Below are 21530 nucleotides of genomic sequence, written 5' to 3' on the forward strand. Positions count from 1 at the left end.
ACAACACCCGTACCCTCCGCTCAACCAAAAAACTACTCCTAAAAGTTAATAAATCTAACAACTCTTTTGGACGACTCCTTATTCAGCAACCAAATAGCAAAACTATGGAATAACACTCCCCAACACATACTTATTCATCCACTACTTTCAATTTCAAACTTCTTAAAGAACACCTAAATAAGAAATGGCTCTGTATCACCCCTGGTTAAATTCTTCCCCCCTCACCCTTATAGGTTCATAGGTAGGTACTAGGCTATTAGCCCTAGGGCCTATATAAGCCTAGCCAAAAAGGTACCTTGGCTTTCTCCACCCAAGAAAATTATTTTCCTGTGCCCCTGTCAAGCAGAGCCACAGAAGTGATCCCTGGGGTGAATTTCCTATTTCTCATCCAATCATCAAGACTTTTCTTGAAGAGTGCTAATGAGGAGCTCTGTTTGACATAGATAGGTAGTCTGTTCGAATATGGGAAGTCTCTGGGCAGGAATTTATCCCTCCAGCATGTTCTGTTTATTGTGGTGACAAGGGTTCGGTCCTTAGAGCATGTAGCTTGGAGGGATTGGGATTTCTTTAAGTGGAGCATGTCCAACAGCTCTGGGTATGACATAGCTTTGTATGTTAGGCAGAGATCGCCTCGGAGTAGGCGATATGCGATGGAGTAAAGCTGGAGTTTTTTGAGATGGTCTGTGTAAGACATCTGTTTGAGGTCAGTAATCCTCTTTGTGAGGTATTTCTGTGGCCTTTCCAGTTGTTGTAGATGTCTTGTGAGGTACTTACCAAAAGGGGCGTTGTACTCTATAATGGGTCTAATGAGTGATGAGTAGAGGGGAACAATGACCTCTTTTTTTTCTGGATGAGAAATCTTTTGTGATGAGGTGAGCCAAGTAGAAGGATTTCCTGACCACTGTGGTGATGTGATTATCAAAGGAGAGATTACTGTCCACCTGGGTCCCAAGGTCTCTTAAAACACTTTTGGCGTGAAGTAGACTACCACTTATGTGGTAGTTCATGGGTACAGAGTTTTTACCAAAGGGGATGACAATAAACTTTTTGGCATTGGGCTTCAGGCCATGGCTTTGACACCAGGCATCTGCCTCAGTGAGGCTCTTTTGTAGTATCCAGGTAGATAGATCAACTTAGTCTACATTTGCTACTCTAACCTCCTACTAACATTTTCTACCTCGAACCATCTTGCACCTCCTATTTTGCTGTTAATAATATAGCTTTTCTCTTTCCTTCCAATAGATATCACTTTAAAACTAGTACAAATTGTTTCTGCATCCATTATAAATCCATCCTGCTATGCTTCTGCTTGTAATAATACTTAATGATTTTAAGATGTTTGTAAGCATATCTATTGTAATATACTGTTCCTACTGTCTTTTATTAATTACTGTCTAAACTGTCATGTGTATGTTACAATAATTGTCTTTGAAGTTTTTCTAGTAGGGACTCCGCTGAAAAAGGGCTACTAGCCCAGTTGGACTATCCCAGTAAACAAATGTAAAATAAAATAATAAATAAATAAATATGTTTTCTTCTCCTGGCAGCAAACTGTTAAGATCAACTGAGGTGCTAGATATGGCCCCATGGTGCAGTGAAGTAAAGCCTTCACTGCACCCAAGAACAGTGTTGTGAGAGTGATACGGGCACTGGAGAGACCACACAGGCAGGGATGGGAGTGAGCAACCAATTCTGGCTTGCCACCCTGGGGCTCACTGCAGTAGTGTCCAGCTCGGTTGGAAGTGTGCATGCTCCTTCTGAAGGCAAGTGCAGTGCTCACAAGGGTGCCATGGCGTGGGATGGGGCTATGGCTCTCTCCCAGGCATCAATATTAGACTGCACCTCAGTCCTCTAACTCCTGCCCATTCCTGGATGGGAGTGTGTTGAGCTCTGGGGAGACTAAAATGGGTCCAGTACACTGGCTGAACAAGGAAGCTGATGGTCAGCTATAGGAAAACAAGAAAAAAAAAAGGTCAACTGAAGAACTAACCTCTACAAACTGGTCATATACTAATACTACCTCAAGACATTTAATGAGGTAAACATATGTATCACGGTTAAAAGCACCTCCACCACGCTATTAAGATCAATAAAGAACCTGCCTTCGGTGTTACATTTATACATGAATTAAGTTGTTCTAGTTCAGAATGTTATTTCATTTTGTAAATTTAAGCCTTTCTTTTTTTCATGTAAATAGTTCCACACTTCAGCTATTATTGTTACGTTTATTTGAGTTAAAAAAAAAAAACATGAAGAAATGTTTCACGTTTTATCAGAAGAGAATATAAAGTAGTTGTTACAAGGACAGGTTACTTCAATTGAGTTTCGTTTTATGACCAACTTTTATAAAGAGGTTAAGAGAAAACAGGATTTTATGGAACCTGTATAAAACACAGTATTTACTTATCTTAAAAATCAGGATCATTGTTCATCTGACCTGCATAACTGGATGACTAGGTTCATGATGTTTGACACGATGGAACTAATCTTAGGGAGTAAAATCCTCATTCAATGGGGCAAGAGGAGGACAGACAGCACTGCTGGTCTCTACAAATTTCTCCCTAATGATAGATGACATATTACTGTAGATTAACGGTGGGGACAAGGAGAAAGGGCTATAAAGGAGCAACTTTACAACTGTACAGTGTGTTTAACTACCCCTAAGGGCAACTCAAAAAAATTAGAAAAAAAATGAAAAGAGGAGGAATGTAACTATGACAACATGGGCCAATATGTGGCAGTACTGTATGTAAAAGTGATGGGCCTTACCTTATTTATTTATTTGCATTTGTTGACCGGGATTGTCCGACTGGACGTAGGTCCATTTTCAGTTAAAATATACAGACAGTAGTTACATTGGATTTACATAGCAATTACCAATTTGATCAACATAGCAATTAAAAATTACAAACATAGTTACAGATGAAGAACATAGTACATCAGTAGACAACTAGAATCTTTATCATCCGCGAACAGACATTAACAATGGTTATAAGAAGTTCCTGCTGTATAATAAGTAGTTAGACTTATAAGCATCCGAGCTTGCTTTAATCAAGTTAGTTTGTGGGATGGAAAGAAAGGTGGTGGGTGATATTAGAGGGGGAGTTGCAAGGGCATAGCCAGCATGCTTTTAGGTGCGCTTTTAGTGAAGTTTTGAAGTGGATGCACGATGGTACAAGAGGTAATTAATTTCAGATATTCAGTCAGAAACTACACAACATCTGCACTACCCTAGTATATACAAATTTACAGCCTGCTTGCATGTCTTAGGCACCTCTTGTTTGCAAAGTCAATAAGGACATAAGGGGACATATGTAACAGAACTAGAAAGGGGGGGTGAGGCAATATGACTCCCTTTCCCCCCTTTTCTTCTGGCTGAGGTGAAAGGTGTGTGCCCAATACTGCAACAGTGATCCAGTTGAACATCTTCTGTTAAGTTTTGACACAACTGTGCTACTCCCTTCTTTGATCAGTGCTACATTATTTAAAAATCTATGGAAAGGTTCTCAAAGATTTCTAGAAGTTATGCTAGGAGCAATGAAGACTGAGCTGGAGTCCAGAATGCCCTGGAAGACAGACCTAGCAAAGCCAGCTCTTGATATGGAGAAGGCATCAATTCTGCAGTGCTTAGTAAATGGAAGTCCAAGTAGCTGCCTCTGAAATTGATCTGGTTTCCATCCAATGGAAAAAGCTCCAGAAGAAGCAACAACTCAAAACAGCTTTCATCTGACTTGCAAGTTCTTCCACATGGAAATAACAGAAAGAAATAGCCAAGGAGATCCATCTAGGTACAGTTGATCAATCTAGGTACAGCTTGCTTACACTCAACCTTTTGTACTGAAAGGAAGAGAAAGGTTTATCAGATTCTCTAAAAAAAAATCTTGTCTGGATAAATTTGAGCTCCTTATGAATATTTAAAAATGCAAGATACTTCCTATCTTATTTTGAGGTGCATGAACAAAAGGTAGGCAGGCTGATGGACTGGTTTGAAGAAAACTCATTAACCACTTTAGGCATGAAAGAATTTTTTTCCGAAAGATACTGTGTCCTTAAAATGAAAAAATGAGAAGAAATCCATAAGGGTTTGCAGCTCTGAGACTCTCTTAACTGAGGTAATTGCTAATAAGAATATCTTCCAGGTAGACAACAGAGGAATAAGAGGGCAAGCTCAAAAGGTCGGCTTTTCTAGAACATAATCCAGGAAGGAAGAAAAGATCTTTGGGGTCTGAAGTGTAGGATGCCTTTCAAGAACTCTTTGACCTCAGATTGTGTGGAAAGAGGTGAATCCAAAGGTAGACAGGTGGAAATTGATGACAAATATGCCTTAAAAGAGGAGGCAGAGAGAACCATATGGGAATACCCCACTCTGTTCAACATCCACTCATGACCTGTGCTGAATCTGCTCAAGAAGTCCACTACAGTGTTCCTCTGCCTGAAGGAATTGTTATGCTGAATCATTACTTCCTACTTGTTCATGTAACACATAATAGTGGTGTTGTCTATTAGAACTCAGAGAAGCACTGGAGTCCACAGGTGTTGAAGAGCCTTCTTTGACATTTACACTATTTCTCCTGTCCTGCTTTGGCCAAGCATCCTGGACTTTAAAGTTCACATAACATGCCCCTATACCAATGCCAAGTCTGACGTATCTGCTGAAAAATTCCTGGCAAGGGGTGGGAATCAGAAAAGGTACTCCTGGGTTGAGTGATATATGGCTGATCCACCAAAGAAATTCATTCATAGATAAGGGCAATAGAGTGACTGGGAAGTTCCAAAGGTGATGGTATTGCACCCAAACAGACTTAAGGTACTCAGTGACTCTTCCTTATATGGAGTCTGGCAAAAAGGTATCATTTGTATACCTGAAGCCATATATACTTCAGGGATCTTACAGTTTCTCTTGTCGAAGTCAGTTCTAGGGGAGGGAGAGGCTGGAAGTATGCAATAAGGAACTGCATTTTATCTTGAGGAAGGACTGCAGTCATGGAAAAACTGAGCCAGTTGACTAGAAACACCAGATCCTGATCTGGAAGAATAGAATTTTTCAAATTTATTGTGAAACCCAACCCCAACAGTAAAGGCAGTTAATTAAATCATCTACTTCCAAGATGAGAAAATAAAATTGATGCGTCTTATCTTTTAAACAAATATGCTTATACAGGGCATTAGTAGGCACTCCTTGAGAGATATCAGATAAATGAAAAGCTATCCGTTCTTTAAAATTCCTACTGGTCTTACCTACATAAAAGGCATCACAGATTTGACACTTGGCCATATATATCAAATTCTCTATATTACAGGCTCCTGCTGCACAGAGCATAAACGTATCACCACAAACAGGATGTTGTATCGACTTACAAAGGTATACAGGTTTACAATAAGTGCAATTAAAACACTGGAAAGTGCCGTTTTTAGCATGTAATGGCTAGTTATTAACCCAATGTTGTTCCTAACACCACCTTGTTCTTGAGGCTGCTGCACCTCTTATATTGAAATTTTATGTCACAGTGTACATCTTTATTCAGTTCCAGCACCTGTTCAATGATGGGCCAGCATTTCTTTACAATAGACTGCACTGCTTTAATACTGGCATTATAAGTTAACATGCATATAACCCCACTATCCACTTTTAATTGTTCAGCCCTTTGCATTTTACCAGAAAAAAAAAAAAAAAAAAGGGTCTGAAAACGGACCTACCATAAGTTGACCAAATACAAAAGAGCATATCGACAAATATAGTTTAAGTAAGCAATATCAAGCAATGGTTAAAAAAAAAATAATCCACTAGAGCCATGATTACAACTGGAAAGAAATGCCTTTAATATTGCAGGTTTAACTTTTGCATACTGTTCAACAGGCTGAATACTACAACAGAAAGGGATACTTAATAGCACATTAAAAGGTCACATGATCACAAAATCAATTAATGTAGAATCATTAAGAAAACCTTCACTTTACACTTGACTGTGTAACTCTTTAAAACATGTTTAAAACAGGGCACAAAGCTGGGTTTCCACATTGGCTCACACACTTCAGAGGAAAGGGCCAGGCCTGACTTAGTCTTGCCACATTAGCATTTTTGGGGTAAAGGCCTGGAATTGTGCTTGTGTGCTTCATAAGTAAGGGGAACTGGGAAGGGGCACAACACTATATTCTACTCAACCAACATAGGTGCATAAAAATTATTATACCATGACCCCCAATTAATATTCCAAAACGTGCACACTGATTGGCCAGCGTGCACGTTGTAAATCGACTTATACTAATGGAAAAAGGTTCGGTCGCCCAGACTTTTTCCATTAGTATAAGTCTTTTTTAAAACACTGTCTCGCTATGTTAAAGGAGTTTAACATAGTGACTCAGGTTTAAAAAAAACAACGGAGATCTCCGTTGCTTTTTTTAAAGCTGTCTCGCTATGTTAAACTTCTTTAACATAGCGACACGGTGTGTAAAAAGCAACGGAGATCTTGCTTTTTCCGTAGCTTTTTTTTTTTAAACCTGTCTCGCTATGTTAAATGGGTTTAACATAGCGAGATAGCTTTAAAATAAGCAACGGAGATCTCCATTGCTTATTTTAAAGCTGTCTCGCTATGCTAAACCCATTTAACATAGCGAAACAGTTTGTAAAAAGCAACGGAGATCTTGCTTTGTTAAAGGAGTTTAACATAGCGAGACAGCTTTAAAAAAAGCAACAGAGATCTCCGTTGCTTTTTTTAAAGCTGTCTCGCTATGTTAAACCCATTTAACATAGCAAAACAGTTTGTAAAAAGCAACGGAGATCTTGCTTTCTCCGTTGCTTTTGCCCACAGCTCTGATGTACTGCGTAGGCATACGCATGCGCAGTACATCAGAACTGCCGCGGAATACCAGACAGCTGCGGAAGGGCAGCAAGGGGGCATTATACAATGCCATTATTTAAGAAAAGCAAATTTTTTTTTTTCTTAAATAATGTCATTGTATAATAGCAATAACCCACTTTTGGGTGTGGGTAATGCTGGATTTACCCACGGTTGGCTTTGTTCGCCCTTGGGACCAAACTACGCCAACCGTGGGTAAATCCAGCATTACCCACACCCAGGCGTGGGTTATTGCTATAATAACCCACCCTGAACTCAGCAGAACATGGGCTTGCACTGTCCCATCAGACCAAGCAGAAAGGAGCAGAGTACAATAAAAGCTCCCAGCCCATGTAGGCTGACAGCCACATTCCCAGGGTGTCTCCTTGCTGGGTATACAGCATAAGGAGGCCAGCTGTGATACTACATCACAATCTTATTTTTCTATTTAAGATTAACACAATAGTGTAAAATATTTCACAAATGCTATAAAGAATGTCTATAAAGAAGGTAAAGATTTCTACACTGACAACATATTTTTAAAAAGCATCAAGCAATCAAAGAAAATTAGTACAAGTCTTTGGAGAGGAAGAAGCAATAAAGTCTTCAATAAAACTCTACCTTCTGTACTTTGGATAAGACGTTCCACCAGAACAGGGTATTTTGTGATACGCTGGGTCACCAGAAGAATGCACTCCTGAACTCCAAGTCGCCTTACAATGGAACAATGTCCTAGTTTCTATTAAAAGAAAAAAAAAACATGTTTATTTTTCCAAAATTTAATAAACTTACCAAAATGAGTCAAACCTCCAAGTGAAAGAGGTGCTATCACTCTTGCTTTAAAACTAATGACAAACAATCACGTTACCAAGCTGCTCAAAACTACACTAAGCAGAAATCACCACTGCAGGCATGGATATGCAGTCAGATGCACACAAATCACAATGTGCGGGGTGTTCTCAGCAAATAAGTAAAATCTTAAGGTGTTCGGTCTCCTTGCATATATGTTGGGCAGTTTCACAGCAACAAATCAATGCTCTTGCAATAACATCTACAGCAGTACATTCTACCGATCAGGTTAATTTGGAATCACAAGTATGACTTCAATACTCTAAAAGGCAGTCAATATCACCGCTCGTGGGCTCCACAGCCTGAACCAGCTGACATCTCACTCACTTCTAGCAATCCCCAGAAAACACTTCAGACAGCTGGGCTTACTTGTGCACATTTTACACTGATGCGCTTGGGCAAGCAGTACAAATACCAAAACCAGATTCTAAATGAAAAAAATTAAGAACAAGCACTCGTCTGATGATGCAAAGGCAACGCACATGCCATTTGTACTCTGCTTAGGAAGAATACCAAAAATCATTACAGAGGCTCCAGTTAAGAGAAACAGCACAGTGACAAGAGTAGCAGCAGTAAACACCAAAGGTGCATGTATGCATTTCCACATAAAATGGAATCGCATTCATGTGAGTGTAATTTCAAGTCTGCCTGCAGTCAAGACTTGAATGACATGCACGTCCATGCAAATCTCATGGGCAGTCTGCAGCAAAATGCCATACTAACATGTAACCATCTCTCACTGCAGCTAAAACGGGAATCAAATTGGCACGTATGAATTCCCAGTGGCTGTCCGCAGCCACAACAGGAAATGCAGTGCATTCACATGCATTCAATTACGTCTGTCCGCAGCAAAAATGGAAACTGCACTCACATGCATACCATCCTATAAACACATCCGCGCCTGCCTACCTGCAGCAAAAATGGAAACTGCCTTCATATGCCTACATGTGCATGCAGTAAAAAATGGAAACTAAATTCACAAGCATACAATCCCACATTCTACTACAGTAAAAATGGGAATCCCATTCAAATGCGTGAATCATGTTATCTATCTGCAGCCAAAATGAGACCCACATTAACATTTAACACAACATTGTACAATGCAGCTGTCTTCCAAATCCCTGTACGTCAGCTGGCTTAACAAGTAAAAAAGATCACAGGAAGTTACTAGGCTAATGGCCCTAAGGCCCTTACAAGCCTAGCCAAGTTCTATCCTTATTTCCACAATCAGCACCTATTGCCCCTGTCCAAGAGGGACACAGGTGGAACCCCTGGGGTGAATTTACAGTTACCCATCCAATTGTCTAGACTGCGTATGAAGAGAGCCAATGAGCTGCTCTGTTTGACATAAAGTGAAAGTCTGTTCCAAAGGTGTGGCAACCTCTGGGAGAGGAATCTGACCCTTCAGCAGGCTCTATTAATGTCACATACCAGGTTGAGGTCTTTAGAGCAAGTAACCCATGTACCATTTGACTTGTGGATATGCAGCATTTCCAAAAAAGCACGGTCAGAGACTGCCATGTATGCAAGGCAGGGATCACCTTTGAGAAGTCTGTATGAAACAGAAAAAAGTGACAGTGATTTCAGACGATCCACATAGGACAGATGCTGAACACCTTAAATTTTCCTTGTGAGGAACCTTTGTGGTCTCTCCAATTGCTACAAGTGCTTGGAAAGGTACATACCAAAAGGGGAGTTGTACTCAATTACTGGCCTGACGAGAGAAGATTACAGGGAGGTTATAACTTCTTTTTTTTCTGGTGGCAATGCCCTTACTTATTAGATGAGCAATATAGAATGCCCACCACTGAGTGTGTACTTACAGTGCTGCTACTGATGTGGTAGTTAGCAGGAACATCGCTCTTACCAAAAGGGATAGTACATTTTGTTTTTACTTTGGGTTTAAGGCCATGACTTTGGCACCAGTCACTTTTTTGTTCAAGTCTCTCTTGTAGGATGTTGACATCATCTGGGGATTCTATGACTGTTCCCAGTTTGCAGTCATTAGCAAACTTTGTCAGCCACAGACCTTTAGTTTTTGCTTGCACTTCAGATAAACAGATTCCAAAGAGTAGAGGTCCTAGGACTGATCCTTGTGGAACGCCACTGGTTATAGGTGTGCTGTTGGAGGTGGATTGCCCTATTTTGATTACGCTGGTTCTATCACTGAGCTAGTTACTGACCCATCTAACAATTTAAGGGTTGATACCCAGCTGGGTGGGTGTGTCAATGATGCCTGAGTAGGGGCTAGTGTCAAACACCTTGGCGAAGTCTAGGTAGGCTGTATGTACAGGATTTCCCCTCAAGGGCCTTGGTGACTGTCTCAAAGAAGACCACCGGGTTTAACAGCCACGATCTTCCTCTGACAAATCCAAACTGAGTAAGGCCAAGTGTTTGGAGATTACTTATATCTTTGTTGATAAGGTCCATGATAATTTGCTTCATAATCTTGCAGATAAGGCTAGTCAGACAAACAGGTCTATACTTCCCAGGGTCAGTGGAAGCACCACCTTTGTGCAAGGGAATAAAGGTGGCTGTTTTCAATTCAGCTGGGACGAAGACAGTGCTTAGAATATATGACTGAAAAGAGTACCGAATGGTGTTGCAAATTCCTGTTGAAGCCCATGTAGGATGCAGTCTGGGATGTTATCAGATCCCACAGATGCTGTGTTTTTGACTTTAGAGAGGGTGTTTATGACCTGCTCTTTAGATACAAGGTAGGAGACAGGTTGTAAAGAAGTTTATAAGGCAAGTGTGGCAGGGACAGGGGAGTGAAGTTTTCACAGAACCTGACGGCCAACAGGTTAGCTGTGTCCACAGGCCCATTATATGTGGTATTATCTACTATTTCGCACAAATCTGGAGCTTTCCTTTTAGGTTACAGATGTAACTAAAGAATGCCTTTATGGTTGTCCTTAGTTGAGGAAGCTAATTTGGACTCATAGTTAGCTTTGGAGGATTTCACAAGAAGTCTTATTTGCTTGTTTAAGCTGAGGAGACAGCGTTTCCAATTTAGGGCTTGCTCCCTCTTACTCTTAGACAAGCTGAGGAGAGAGCGTTTCCAATTTAGGGCTTGCTCCCTCTTACTCTTAGACAAGCTGAGGAGAGAGCGTTTCCAATTTAGGGCTTGCTCCCTCTTACTCTTAGACAAGCTGAGGAGAGAGCGTTTCCAATTTAGGGCTTGCTCCCTCTTACTCTTAGACAGCAATTTCCTCCTCTTATTGCAAAGCCTGTTTATGGCAGTTGCCCACCAGGCAGGTTTGCTCTTGCTTTTGGAGCTCGTTTTGGTCCTATTAGGTATGGCTGAGTCAATGCAGCTATACAGGTGTTTGTATAAAGCATTTGTGTAGAACTAGGCATAGTTGCCAGTTCCATCTGAAGGGGAGGTGCAGTGAAGCTGTTTATACCATCCCATAAGAGGCTATAATCTGCTTTGAAGAATTTTTTTTGTTTAGTTGCTGCTAGAGGGGCAGTTAGTTGTGATAGTTACTTCAAATGAGACTGATTTGTGGTCAGATCTAACCAGGGAAGACCTCAAAGTGGGGGTACCACAGTGGTCCCCCATACTGGTAGGCGCCAAATCCAGGATGTTGGCACCCCCTTGAGGGAGTGTCAACCAGCTGGTCCAGGGCATTAGGGTTAATGAAGTCGAGGAACCTTTGGGCAAGTGAGTTTGAGCACGAGTAATTTACCCAGTTAATGGAAGGGTAGTTAAAGTCACCCAAAATCATGGTGTCCAGATGTATCTTGATAGACTCAAGTAGATCCAAACAGGCAGAATGGGTTACCTGATTCACGGAGGGGGTCCTGTAGCTGGCAATGACTTGAACAGGTGTCCTACCAACAGTTAATTGCACCTGAAGTATCTCCAGGGAATCATACTGTTTAACCAATCTGGAGGTGAATTTATCTTTAATATTGATACATCACCTCCTTTAGTTTTCATGCCTTCAATTTGTGGTCTGAATGTGTGGAAAGAGGTGTAACCTAGTATGGCTGGGGTACCCTCCACAGCCTTGAACCAGGTCTCCGTGACTGCACAAATGTCTGCATCTTCCAAGGTGAGGGACTGCTTCCAGTGTGTGCAGTTTCATGTTAAGACTCCTAGCATTTAGCAGCATAACCTTAAGGTTGTTTTCAGATGGGAGTTTTTACATTAGGAATTTTGTCTTTGAGACACTGCCTAAAAATGTCACTATGGGGGTGGCAAGGGATGACAGATGAAGACCATCTCCGGCAAAGCATCAAGATCCGTCGACCATGTCATCCCAGGCTGACAGATACTGGATCCCCTTAAAACAGGAGTGTCCAACCCGCGGCCCGCATGCGGCCCCCAGAGCTCTTCCATGCGGCCCGCGACCCTTAAATTGAAATTTAACTTTTTTTTCTGTGTGTTTTCACGTCCGCGTCCTTCAGCTATTCTGCGCATGCGCAAAATTACTTTTTTCACGTTTTTTTTTCTTGCCAGCGTCTTTCAGCTGGTATGCGCATGCGCCAAAACACCATTCGGTCGTTTTTTTACATTTGCGGTGAAGGAAGGAGTGAGATCGCGGCGAAGAAGTTGGATTTACACACTGACTACATTCTACATTTATTTTACAGCAGTAAAAGGTAAGCTATAGTGGTCAGACTTGTTCTGGTTGTGTATTCTGTTAGCAGGAAGTTTTTGATAGTGCTCCATATTCACTTAATTATGCATAAGGTGTCTGACTTTATGTTTATTTATTTAACATAAAAGTCCAACTTGGAACGAGCAACTTTTCAGTGGAGGCTCGGGGAGAAACGCTCCAGATGATCGTCTTTGAGCTGTGCCTTATGTTTTCATGGTTTCCCTGTAGTGTAAAACTTCCAGTATTTACCAAAACAGTGAGGAATGTAGTAACTAAGTATGGCAGACAAACGAGTTTCAGATTTCACGTATTTCGGACACTACAGAAAATACGTGCTAATGCAGAACCTGTTATTCTAACACCCAATACAGAAGACATTGTTACAATGCCCTTGGTTTTGAACCCAGCCACTGCCATTTTTTTCACTTGTCCCTCACTCCAGAGAAAACACAGAGTTGAGAAGTATGTTATATTTAATTAATGTGCGTGCGTTTGTGCTTGAAAGACTCCTATGTCAAATGGTCTTATTTTCTTAGTCTGTCTCTCTCTCTCTATAAAACGTGCCTAGTGCATTCAAGCTAAACACAACTATTAAACTTAGTTATGCTCTCTGTTTTTAAAGAAATTGTTCTTATCGTATGCACTTTGTTTTTATTTATTTATTGAAATATAATTACTACGTCCCTTCACTTGTGGTCCATCCACTCCCCAAAACCGAGGATCAGCTAAATGACAGGTAATTAGAACGGAGGTTATTATTTTGTAGTTCAGGGTGTTTAAAACACGTTTATAAGTAGGGCAGAATTCAAAAGCAATCAGTTTATTGATAGTGAAGGAATATTACAGAGAAAGCTCTGAGTAAACCGTGATTCTCATCTGGCAAAGTTCTGTCATGTATTACTACTAGATATTGTGACATGGTTGGTTTTGATTTTGATAGTGCAAATGTGTTTAACGGGCAACATAAATGCTTGATGCCATGCTACTACTGATTGAGTAATCATGGCATCGTCTGGGTTTGGAGAATGCTGAAGTACATTTTATGATTATGAAAACAGCAGCGTCGTTTTAGCATCGTTTTTGTTATTGTACTTTTCTGAAGCTGATTTACAAACCGTCTTGGATCCGGCAGTTTTCGGGATATTCTGTTTCACACACATGTGACCTTCAGAAGTGTTTTAGAATTGCATTACATTGTACATTCAGATGAATAATTTCATTTTCATGCCATCTGTGTTGATATCAATTTGGGCAAGTGCATCCTAGGAAAGAAGCGAGTCAGTTACAGTAAATTTAAAAGTTACTAAATGAGCAAATGGTAATTTAGAGTTTTAGAGTAGACATTAATGTAAACAAGACTAAGTTTGAGTATTGGCATATTACTATGTAGTGTAGTTAGTATAACAGAAACAAGAAAGTAAAATAAGAGCTTGAAGTTTTAAACTTTAAATTAAAACTTCAAGCTCTTTTATTTTACTTTCTTGTTTCTGTTATAATTCTACACGGAGGATACTGATAATAAGGTGACTTCGGTTTTTTAGTCAAAGTTGCCATGAAATTGTACTTGCACGTGCATATAAGCATCACTGAAAGTGCGCGCAGAGGTCGCCATTACGTTGTTTTCTGAGGTTAATATGGTATGGTAAGAGTTTCATTGGTGGTGTAGTTATTGCAGGAAGCTTGTTTGTTATCAGTACTTAATCTGTGTAGTTTATTAATTTCTTGTGTTACCTCTTCGCAAATTTCGTAAATCTGTTGTAAGAAAGTTGTGGTTATACTTAGTACTTGGCGCTTAATATGTAATGCCCTGTTGGCGAAGCAGTTCATACTCTGGTGCTACAGAATGTTTTTTTCACCTATAACAAAATGATACTGTAATAATGCTAAAAAAAAAAGACACCCATGACTTACTGAAAGTGGTGGCACCATGCAATTAGCTGGTATATGGGATCAAGACCAGCTTTTGTTGAAGTAGAGCCTTAGCCTAGGCGAAGGAGTCCATGCGCGCTAACTTACGTTAACATGCGCCGCAACACTTTTAACAGGTGTAGGCATTAAGTCTAATTTTATTAAACCTTTAGCCATCTTAAATGTTGCAGATGTTTAATAATTTTAAACTAAGAAGTGGTTTCTGACTTGATGTTCACCTAAGCCGGCATGTACAAAGCGATCATTTCTTTCTTTTTTTTTTAATTCCTTTGCAACTTCAGTTTCTTGAAGTTGCAGATGAGATGCTGGACCTTTAAAAGGCTTTCTGTGCCTTTTAGCTGTTTGTATGTGTGCGAGTTCACACACACACACGCGCACACACACACACACACACACACACACACACACACACACACACACACACACACACACACACACACACACACACACACACACACACACAAAGCTTCCATCTCCAAAGTGTGGGACGCTATCTGTCATAACGCGGGGAAAGAGTGGGACACTTAATAAAAATAGTGTTGCTGACTAACGTGATTAAGTATTAGTTACCATAGGTACACAAAAAATGTTACCACTGAATGCCTGACATATCCTTTCAATGAGGAGCGGCGAGATACATGGACTTAAGACTCACAGTGATGAATGAGTGGTGCAGCGATTAGCGTTGCTGCCTCATAGCAAGAGGTTCTCTGATTTGAATTCTTGTCTGTGGTGCCTTATGTGCGGAGTCTGCGTGCCCTCCCTATGGTCGCATGGGAAAATGATCCCAGGCGTGAGTGCGTGCGTGTATGCGCCTTCGGTACAAGGCTGGATGCGGGGCTGGCAACTCGACACCGTAAAACACCACTTCCAATCTTGAGCGGAAAGGTGATACGCTGTGGCAACCCCTAACCGGGAAAAGCCGAAAGAAGAAGCGATGAATGGCTTACCCTTACACACACTCTCTCCGATAAATGGCTGTGGGGTGAACACATAAACATAAAGTGTCATCATTCCTGATATTGCCAGTGCCATATTTCAGGGACAGATTGCAAAGCTAGAAACAGAAGAATACATGAGCGCTTTGGACAACATATGGCCATTAAGGACATGATGGAAGACATGGAAACCAGCAAAATCACAGGTATGATCTCATACAAATTGAAAGGTTTGTACCTGTTAATTTTTTTTTACAAATAAACTAAGATGTTAGATTTAACTGTTTTTTAAATAATTAGAATGAGATATTGAATTTTAGGGCATTATTATGCATTTATTAATTTATTTATTGTTCAAATTCACCTACAATACAGCCATATTAGACCGCATAAACCTGAGTTTTTTTTTTTTTTGCTCTTCAGTTAATGTGAGACCTTTTTTTTTTTTTTTTTTGGGTCCTCACTTGCCGTTTGCCCCCAGACCATTTCTGTTGACTCAATGCGGCCCTTGCAACTGAAAAGGTTGGACACCCCTGCCTTAAAATGACACCAGAACCTAAGCCAATTATTGAAGTCAATCATTTTCTGTTTGTATTGAGGCATCATCCTAGGTGAAGGTAAAATGCTGCTTAAGGCTAAGGACATACCTGCCTGAGACACACAGTCAGAGAGCTCAGTCATGTCTCTCTTCATATAGTCCTGACAGGTACGTCTTAAGTCATTCACATTAACATGGACTATTACGGAGTCATAACAGTACCTGTTGTTGTGAGATCTGAGTGCATGTGTGATATGGTGTATCCTGGCACCTGACCGACAGCTGAGTGTGACCATTTCCTTATTCAGCCTGGTGAGAGGGACATCTGTGTGTCTCACGATGGAATCACCTATGACTAATGTTTGGTTTTGAGTTTTGCCTTAAGGGCTTGACAGGTGAAACACTGGTACATGAGCTATTATATGAAAAGTAGGACTATTCGACCTCGGACAGTTCGACCCCAATGCATTTCTATACAATTTCCTGTATAAATTTATATGTGATTTTTTAGTGGACAGTTCGACCCCAAATATATTTTAATAAGTACATTTTCATAATTTTATTATTCATTCAATTCTACAATATATGAACTGAAACTCTTCGATTTTAAATATATTTTATGTTTATACTTCTATTATTTATTTAATGAATTCATTGTTTAGTATACATTTACTACGTACACTTTTAGACTCGTTGACCTTGACGGTACTTTTCCTTGAACAGGTTATGGTACATTACAGTATGTAAGGGATGCACGGGGAGTCTATATAGTGGAGGTGCCATTTGGTACATAACTAACAAATGGAACCTAATGGACGTAACTATCAACCTCAGTGCAAGAAGTTGGGACAAAGTCAAAGTAACAGCAGACAAAGTTCCAACATCACGGATTGCCTGCTGCTTCGTATAAACTTTTTCATGTAACATGTATTTTCTAAAGGATGTGACGTCCGAAATTCAAATGTTTGTCATTATTTAATTACATCCCTAAGGATCTGCCAAACAATCACACTTTTTTGAGGAGAACACCAAAAAAATGACTTAAAAATCTGGACAGGTGCGACATTAAAAAAAAGTGAAATATGTCTTTTATATGCTGCTGTAACCACCTCAGCAAACTAAATTTGCAGCACCCACAATCTAAATAGGGGAAATGACTTCCGCAAAGAGATCAGTCACCAGTGTATTCCCCCAGGATTCTGTGACGACACCTTTACTGTGTGGCTTTTACTTCTGTGAAGTGAAGGTTGATACCAAGGGGCTCTGGCTGAGCAAGTTTGTGCCATTAAGGGAAAAAGGGCTTTTGCTTCTCAGAGGTGAAGGCTGATACCGAGGGGCTCTGGCTAAGCAAGTTTGCACCGTTAACGGAAAAGTAAAAGTACCATTTTCCATTAATGGGGCAACAGTCCTGCCTCAAAATGTAGATGAAATAGCTTTTAATTTAAATAACATTTCACTTATTTTTTGTTTCGTCGGTTTCTCGCTCTCACTGGCGGCATATCACTTTACTAAAAGCTGAAGCTCCTCACCACTTCCTATGATGCTCTGCTTACTTCTCCAGACTGATTGAGGCTGCTTTTCAGGTCGAATCAGTCGGGGGCGAATCGGTGGGGTCAAAATGTCCTGTACCCATTATATGTACGGTGTTCTGCAGAGAAAGTAATACGTGTAGCATGCTTGTGTTTGGGAGGTCTCTGGTGTTTAGGTATGTTTCTGGTAAGGACCTCCGCATATGTAAGTATGTGTAATGTGGGTTTGGGTGGAGTAGGTAGGTGGGTGGTGTGTGCACGCTGATAACCGGACTCACTGTCAAATTCACTGACTGATGTGTGAGAGAGCATGGATTCAAGGTTTTTAATGTAGGTGCCTCTCTCACATGTTGAGTTTGTGTGGACTAGAAGTAGAAAGTTGACAGTGAACAGGAGGCAGATGCTACACTGCCTTAGGATGCCCATGTCGACCAAGCTGGCGGGAGAAACTGTGGGAAACTGTCCATCCATAGTGTTGGGTAAACTTTCTTCTTTTTTTTTTCTTCTTCTTTCGGCTTTTCCCGATTAGGGGTCACCACAGCGGATCACCTGTTTCCATTTCTTCCTGTCCTCTGCATCTTGTTTTGTAACACCAACCACCTGCATGTCCTCTCTAACGACATCCATAAACCTTATCTTAAGACCTTCTCTTTTCCTCTTACCTGGCAGCTTCCTCCTTAGCATCCTTTTCCCAATATACCTAGCATCCCTCCTCAGCACATCCAAACCAACGCAATTTCGCCTCTCTGGCTTTGTCTCCAAACTGTCCAACCTGGGTTGACCCTCTAATATACTTATTCCTAATCCTGTCTACCCTCGTCACACCCAGTGCAAATCTTAACATCTTTAACTCTGCCACATCCAGCTCTGACTCCTGCCTTTTTGTCAATGCCACTGTCTCCAACCCATATAACATAGCTGGTCTCACTACCCTTTTGTAGACCTTCCCTTTTACTCTTACAGGTACTCATCTGTCACAAATCACTCCTGACACTTCTCCACCCTGCCTGTACTCTCTTCTTCACCTCTCTTCCACACTCGCCATTACTCTGAACTGTTGATCCCAAGTATTTAAACTCATCCACCTTCACCAACTCTACTCCCTGCATCCTCACCATTCCTCTATCCTCCCTTTCATTCACACACATATATTCCGTCTTAGTCCGGCTGACCTTCATTCCTCTCCTCTCTAGAGCATCTCTCCACCTCTCCAGGGTCTCCTCAACCTGTCCCCTACTCTCACTACATATCACAATGTCTTCTGCAAACATCATAGCCCTTGGGGACTCCTGTCAGATCTAGTCTGTCAACCTGTCCATCACCAATACAAATAAGAAAGGGCTCAGAGCTGATCCTTGATGTAATCCCACCTCTATCTTAAACGCATCTGTCACTCCCACTGCAGATCTCACCGCTGTCACACTACCCTTGTACATATTCTGTACCACTCATATACTTCTCTGCCACTCCCGACTTCCTCATACAATACCACAACTCCTCTCTAGGCACCCTGTCATATACTTTGTCTAAGTCTACAAAGACACAACGCAACTCCTCCTGACCTTCTCTGGACTTCTCCATCAACACTCTCAGAGCAAACATTGCATCTGTAGTGCTCTTTCCTGGCATGAAACCATACTGCTGATCACTAATTATCACCTCCCTTCTTAACCTAGCTTCCACTACCCTTTCCCTATAATTTCATGCTGTGACTGATCAGTTTTATCCATCTGTAGTTACTACAGCTCTGCACATCACCCTTACTCTTAAAAATCGGTACCAAAATACTTTTGCCTCCACTCCTCAGTCATCCTCTCACTTTCCAAGATTTCATTAAACAATCTGGTTAAAAATTCCACTGCCATTTCTCCTAAACACCTCCAAGCTTCCACAGGTATGTCATCTGGACCAACAGCCTTTCCATTCTTCATCCTCTTCATAGCTATCCTTACTTCTGCCTTGCTAATCCATTGCACTTCATGATTCACTATCCCCACATCATCCAACCTTCTCGCTCTCTCTCTCATTCTCTTCATTCATTAGCCCCTCAAAGTACTCTTTCCATCTGCTCAGCACACTCTCCTCACTGGTAAGTATGTTTCCCTCATTATTCTTAATCACCCTTACCTGCTGCACATCTTTACTAGCTTGGTCCCTCTGTCTAGCCAATCGGTACAGGTCCTTTTCTTCCTCTTTAGTGTCCAACCTTTCATACAACTCTTCATATGCCTTATCCTTAGCCACCTCTCTCTTTGCCATACACCTCATCTCCTTATACTCCTGTATACTTTCTTCATCTCTCTGACAATCCCACTTATTCTTCGCCAACCTCTTTCTCCGTATACCCTCCTGTACTTCCTCATTCCACCACCAGATCTCCTTGTCCTCCTTCCTCTGTCCAGATGTCACACCAAGCACCTTTCTAGCAGTCTTCCTTACTAGCTGTGCTGTAGTTACCCAGCTATTTGGTAACACTTCACTGCCACTCAGTGCCTGTCTTAACTCAGGAAAAGAGGTTGCACTTAGGGATGGTTAGTGGGTGAGAGGTGTGTTGGTACCACTGAGATTAGGCTGAGTGCTCCACCTGACAACAGAACAGGCCCACGACAAGCCTCTGGATGACCACAAGCAAAATGTTAAGGGAAAATTTAACAAGCAAAACGTTTGTGTCTATAATTACCAACAGTAACCACCGCTATGTGGCAGTGCATAATGGTGTGCTGCACGCAAACAAGCACAAACGCATGGCTTAAATAAAATAAGAAATAACCCTACGAGCCAATAAGGACACTCTGAGCACTAGTCCAATCACCCGCTATTAGATGGGACCCAGGCAACACTCTTCTCGCACAAGGTCACACAAAAGGAACTTCAACAAAGATGGTTTGAATTTGATGCTCAAAAAGTTACAAAACAGACCCAGAAACAGCAAACCTGGATCAGGGCTATGCTACAGCTGAACTAGTACACTATACAGTAAAATGTGGCATAAAACAGTTCAGACAGCAGAATGCAAATACAAATTAAAAGTGCAATATAAGAGCAAAACAGTACAGTTGTGTACACTTACCATAAATGTTGATGTCCGAGTGTCTTCACTGTTGCAGTCATGACTGTAGGGTTCTCCCCTGCCGGCAGGCAGTCCTCGGTCGGCCAGAATCCCAAAGTCTGGGTCCGGCGTTGGCTGTTCAGCCACGCTCCCTGACATCAGAGCGCCAGGAGTACAAAGCTGGCAGCCGACGCCATGTTCTCCAGTTTTTCTTGCCCCAGATGTCAGGTGTTCCAAAATGAGTAAAATCCCATACCCTTTGCAAATACACCTCAGAAGAAGGGTGAAGAAGGGAACCACACAAGAGAAAAAATAAGAGGGGACAGGAGGGAGGGTAACCCATACTGCAACAGTGAAGACACTCGAACATCTACATTTATGGTAAGTGTACACAACTGTACTATGTTCATCGTGTTTCACTGTTGCAGTCATGACTGTAGGGTAGAATCCCAAAGCAGAAGGAAAGGGAGGTGGTCATAAAGTAGAGGGGGTGGCTAAAAGGCCCTGCAAGACTGCAGAAGCAAAGCCTGCCCTAGACTTAGAGTAGAGAGGTAGATTGTAGTGCTTAGAAAAAGTATGCACTGAACTCCAAGTTGCAGCTTCCAAAATGTCTTTGGTAGGAACTCCCCTGAGGAAGGCAGCTGAAGTGGCAGCAGCTCTGGTAGAGTGAGTCCTTATACTCCCTGGGATTTGCTTTCCATGGTGTGAATAACAAAATTTGATTCCATGAGCAATCCATTTAGAAATGGTCTGCTTTGAAATGGCTTTACCTTGGGAACTTGAAGCATAAGAAACAAACAATTGCTCTGATTTCCTGATGTCCTTGGTTCTGTCCAGGTAAAAATGTAGTTGTCTGTGTACATCCAAGGAATGCAAGATCCTTTCCCCCTTATTTTGAGGAGTGGGGAAAAAAGTTGGCAAGTGAATAGTTTGATTTAAAGCCACTTTGGAAACCACCTTAGGCATGAAAGTAGGATTAGTCCTTAAAGACACCCTGTCTTGATGAAAAATAATATAAGGTTCCACAGCCATGAGAGCTTGCAACTCCAAAACTCTCCTGGCAGAGGTCAGAGCTAACAGGATGGCTGTCTTCCAAGATAAAAACTTGATGTCAGATGTGGCAGCAGGCTCAAAAGGAGGTAAGGTGAGTTTTTCCAAAACATAGTTAAGATCCCAGGCAGGAATGGGTGGAGATCTAGGGGGCCTTAAGTTCTTAGCTCCTCTGAGAAACTGTCTCATGAGCTGGTGGGAA

General features: G+C 41.3%; 1 protein-coding gene across 1 annotated transcript in view; it reads right to left on the bottom strand.

The window, feature by feature from the left end:
• Positions 1-21530, bottom strand: part of ARHGEF18 (Rho/Rac guanine nucleotide exchange factor 18) — a 2448098-nt gene that overhangs the window by 665351 nt on the left and 1761217 nt on the right. Inside the window, exon 20 of the mRNA XM_044090748.1 lies at positions 7458-7575. Within this exon, the coding sequence (XP_043946683.1) occupies positions 7458-7575 (118 nt within the window). The remainder of the gene's footprint in view (positions 1-7457; positions 7576-21530) is intronic.

The sequence above is a fragment of the Protopterus annectens genome, chromosome 13.part0 (genome assembly GCF_019279795.1).
Source record: "Protopterus annectens isolate FY-2018-M chromosome 13.part0, PAN1.0, whole genome shotgun sequence".
NCBI classification, from domain to species: Eukaryota; Metazoa; Chordata; order Ceratodontiformes; family Protopteridae; genus Protopterus; species Protopterus annectens.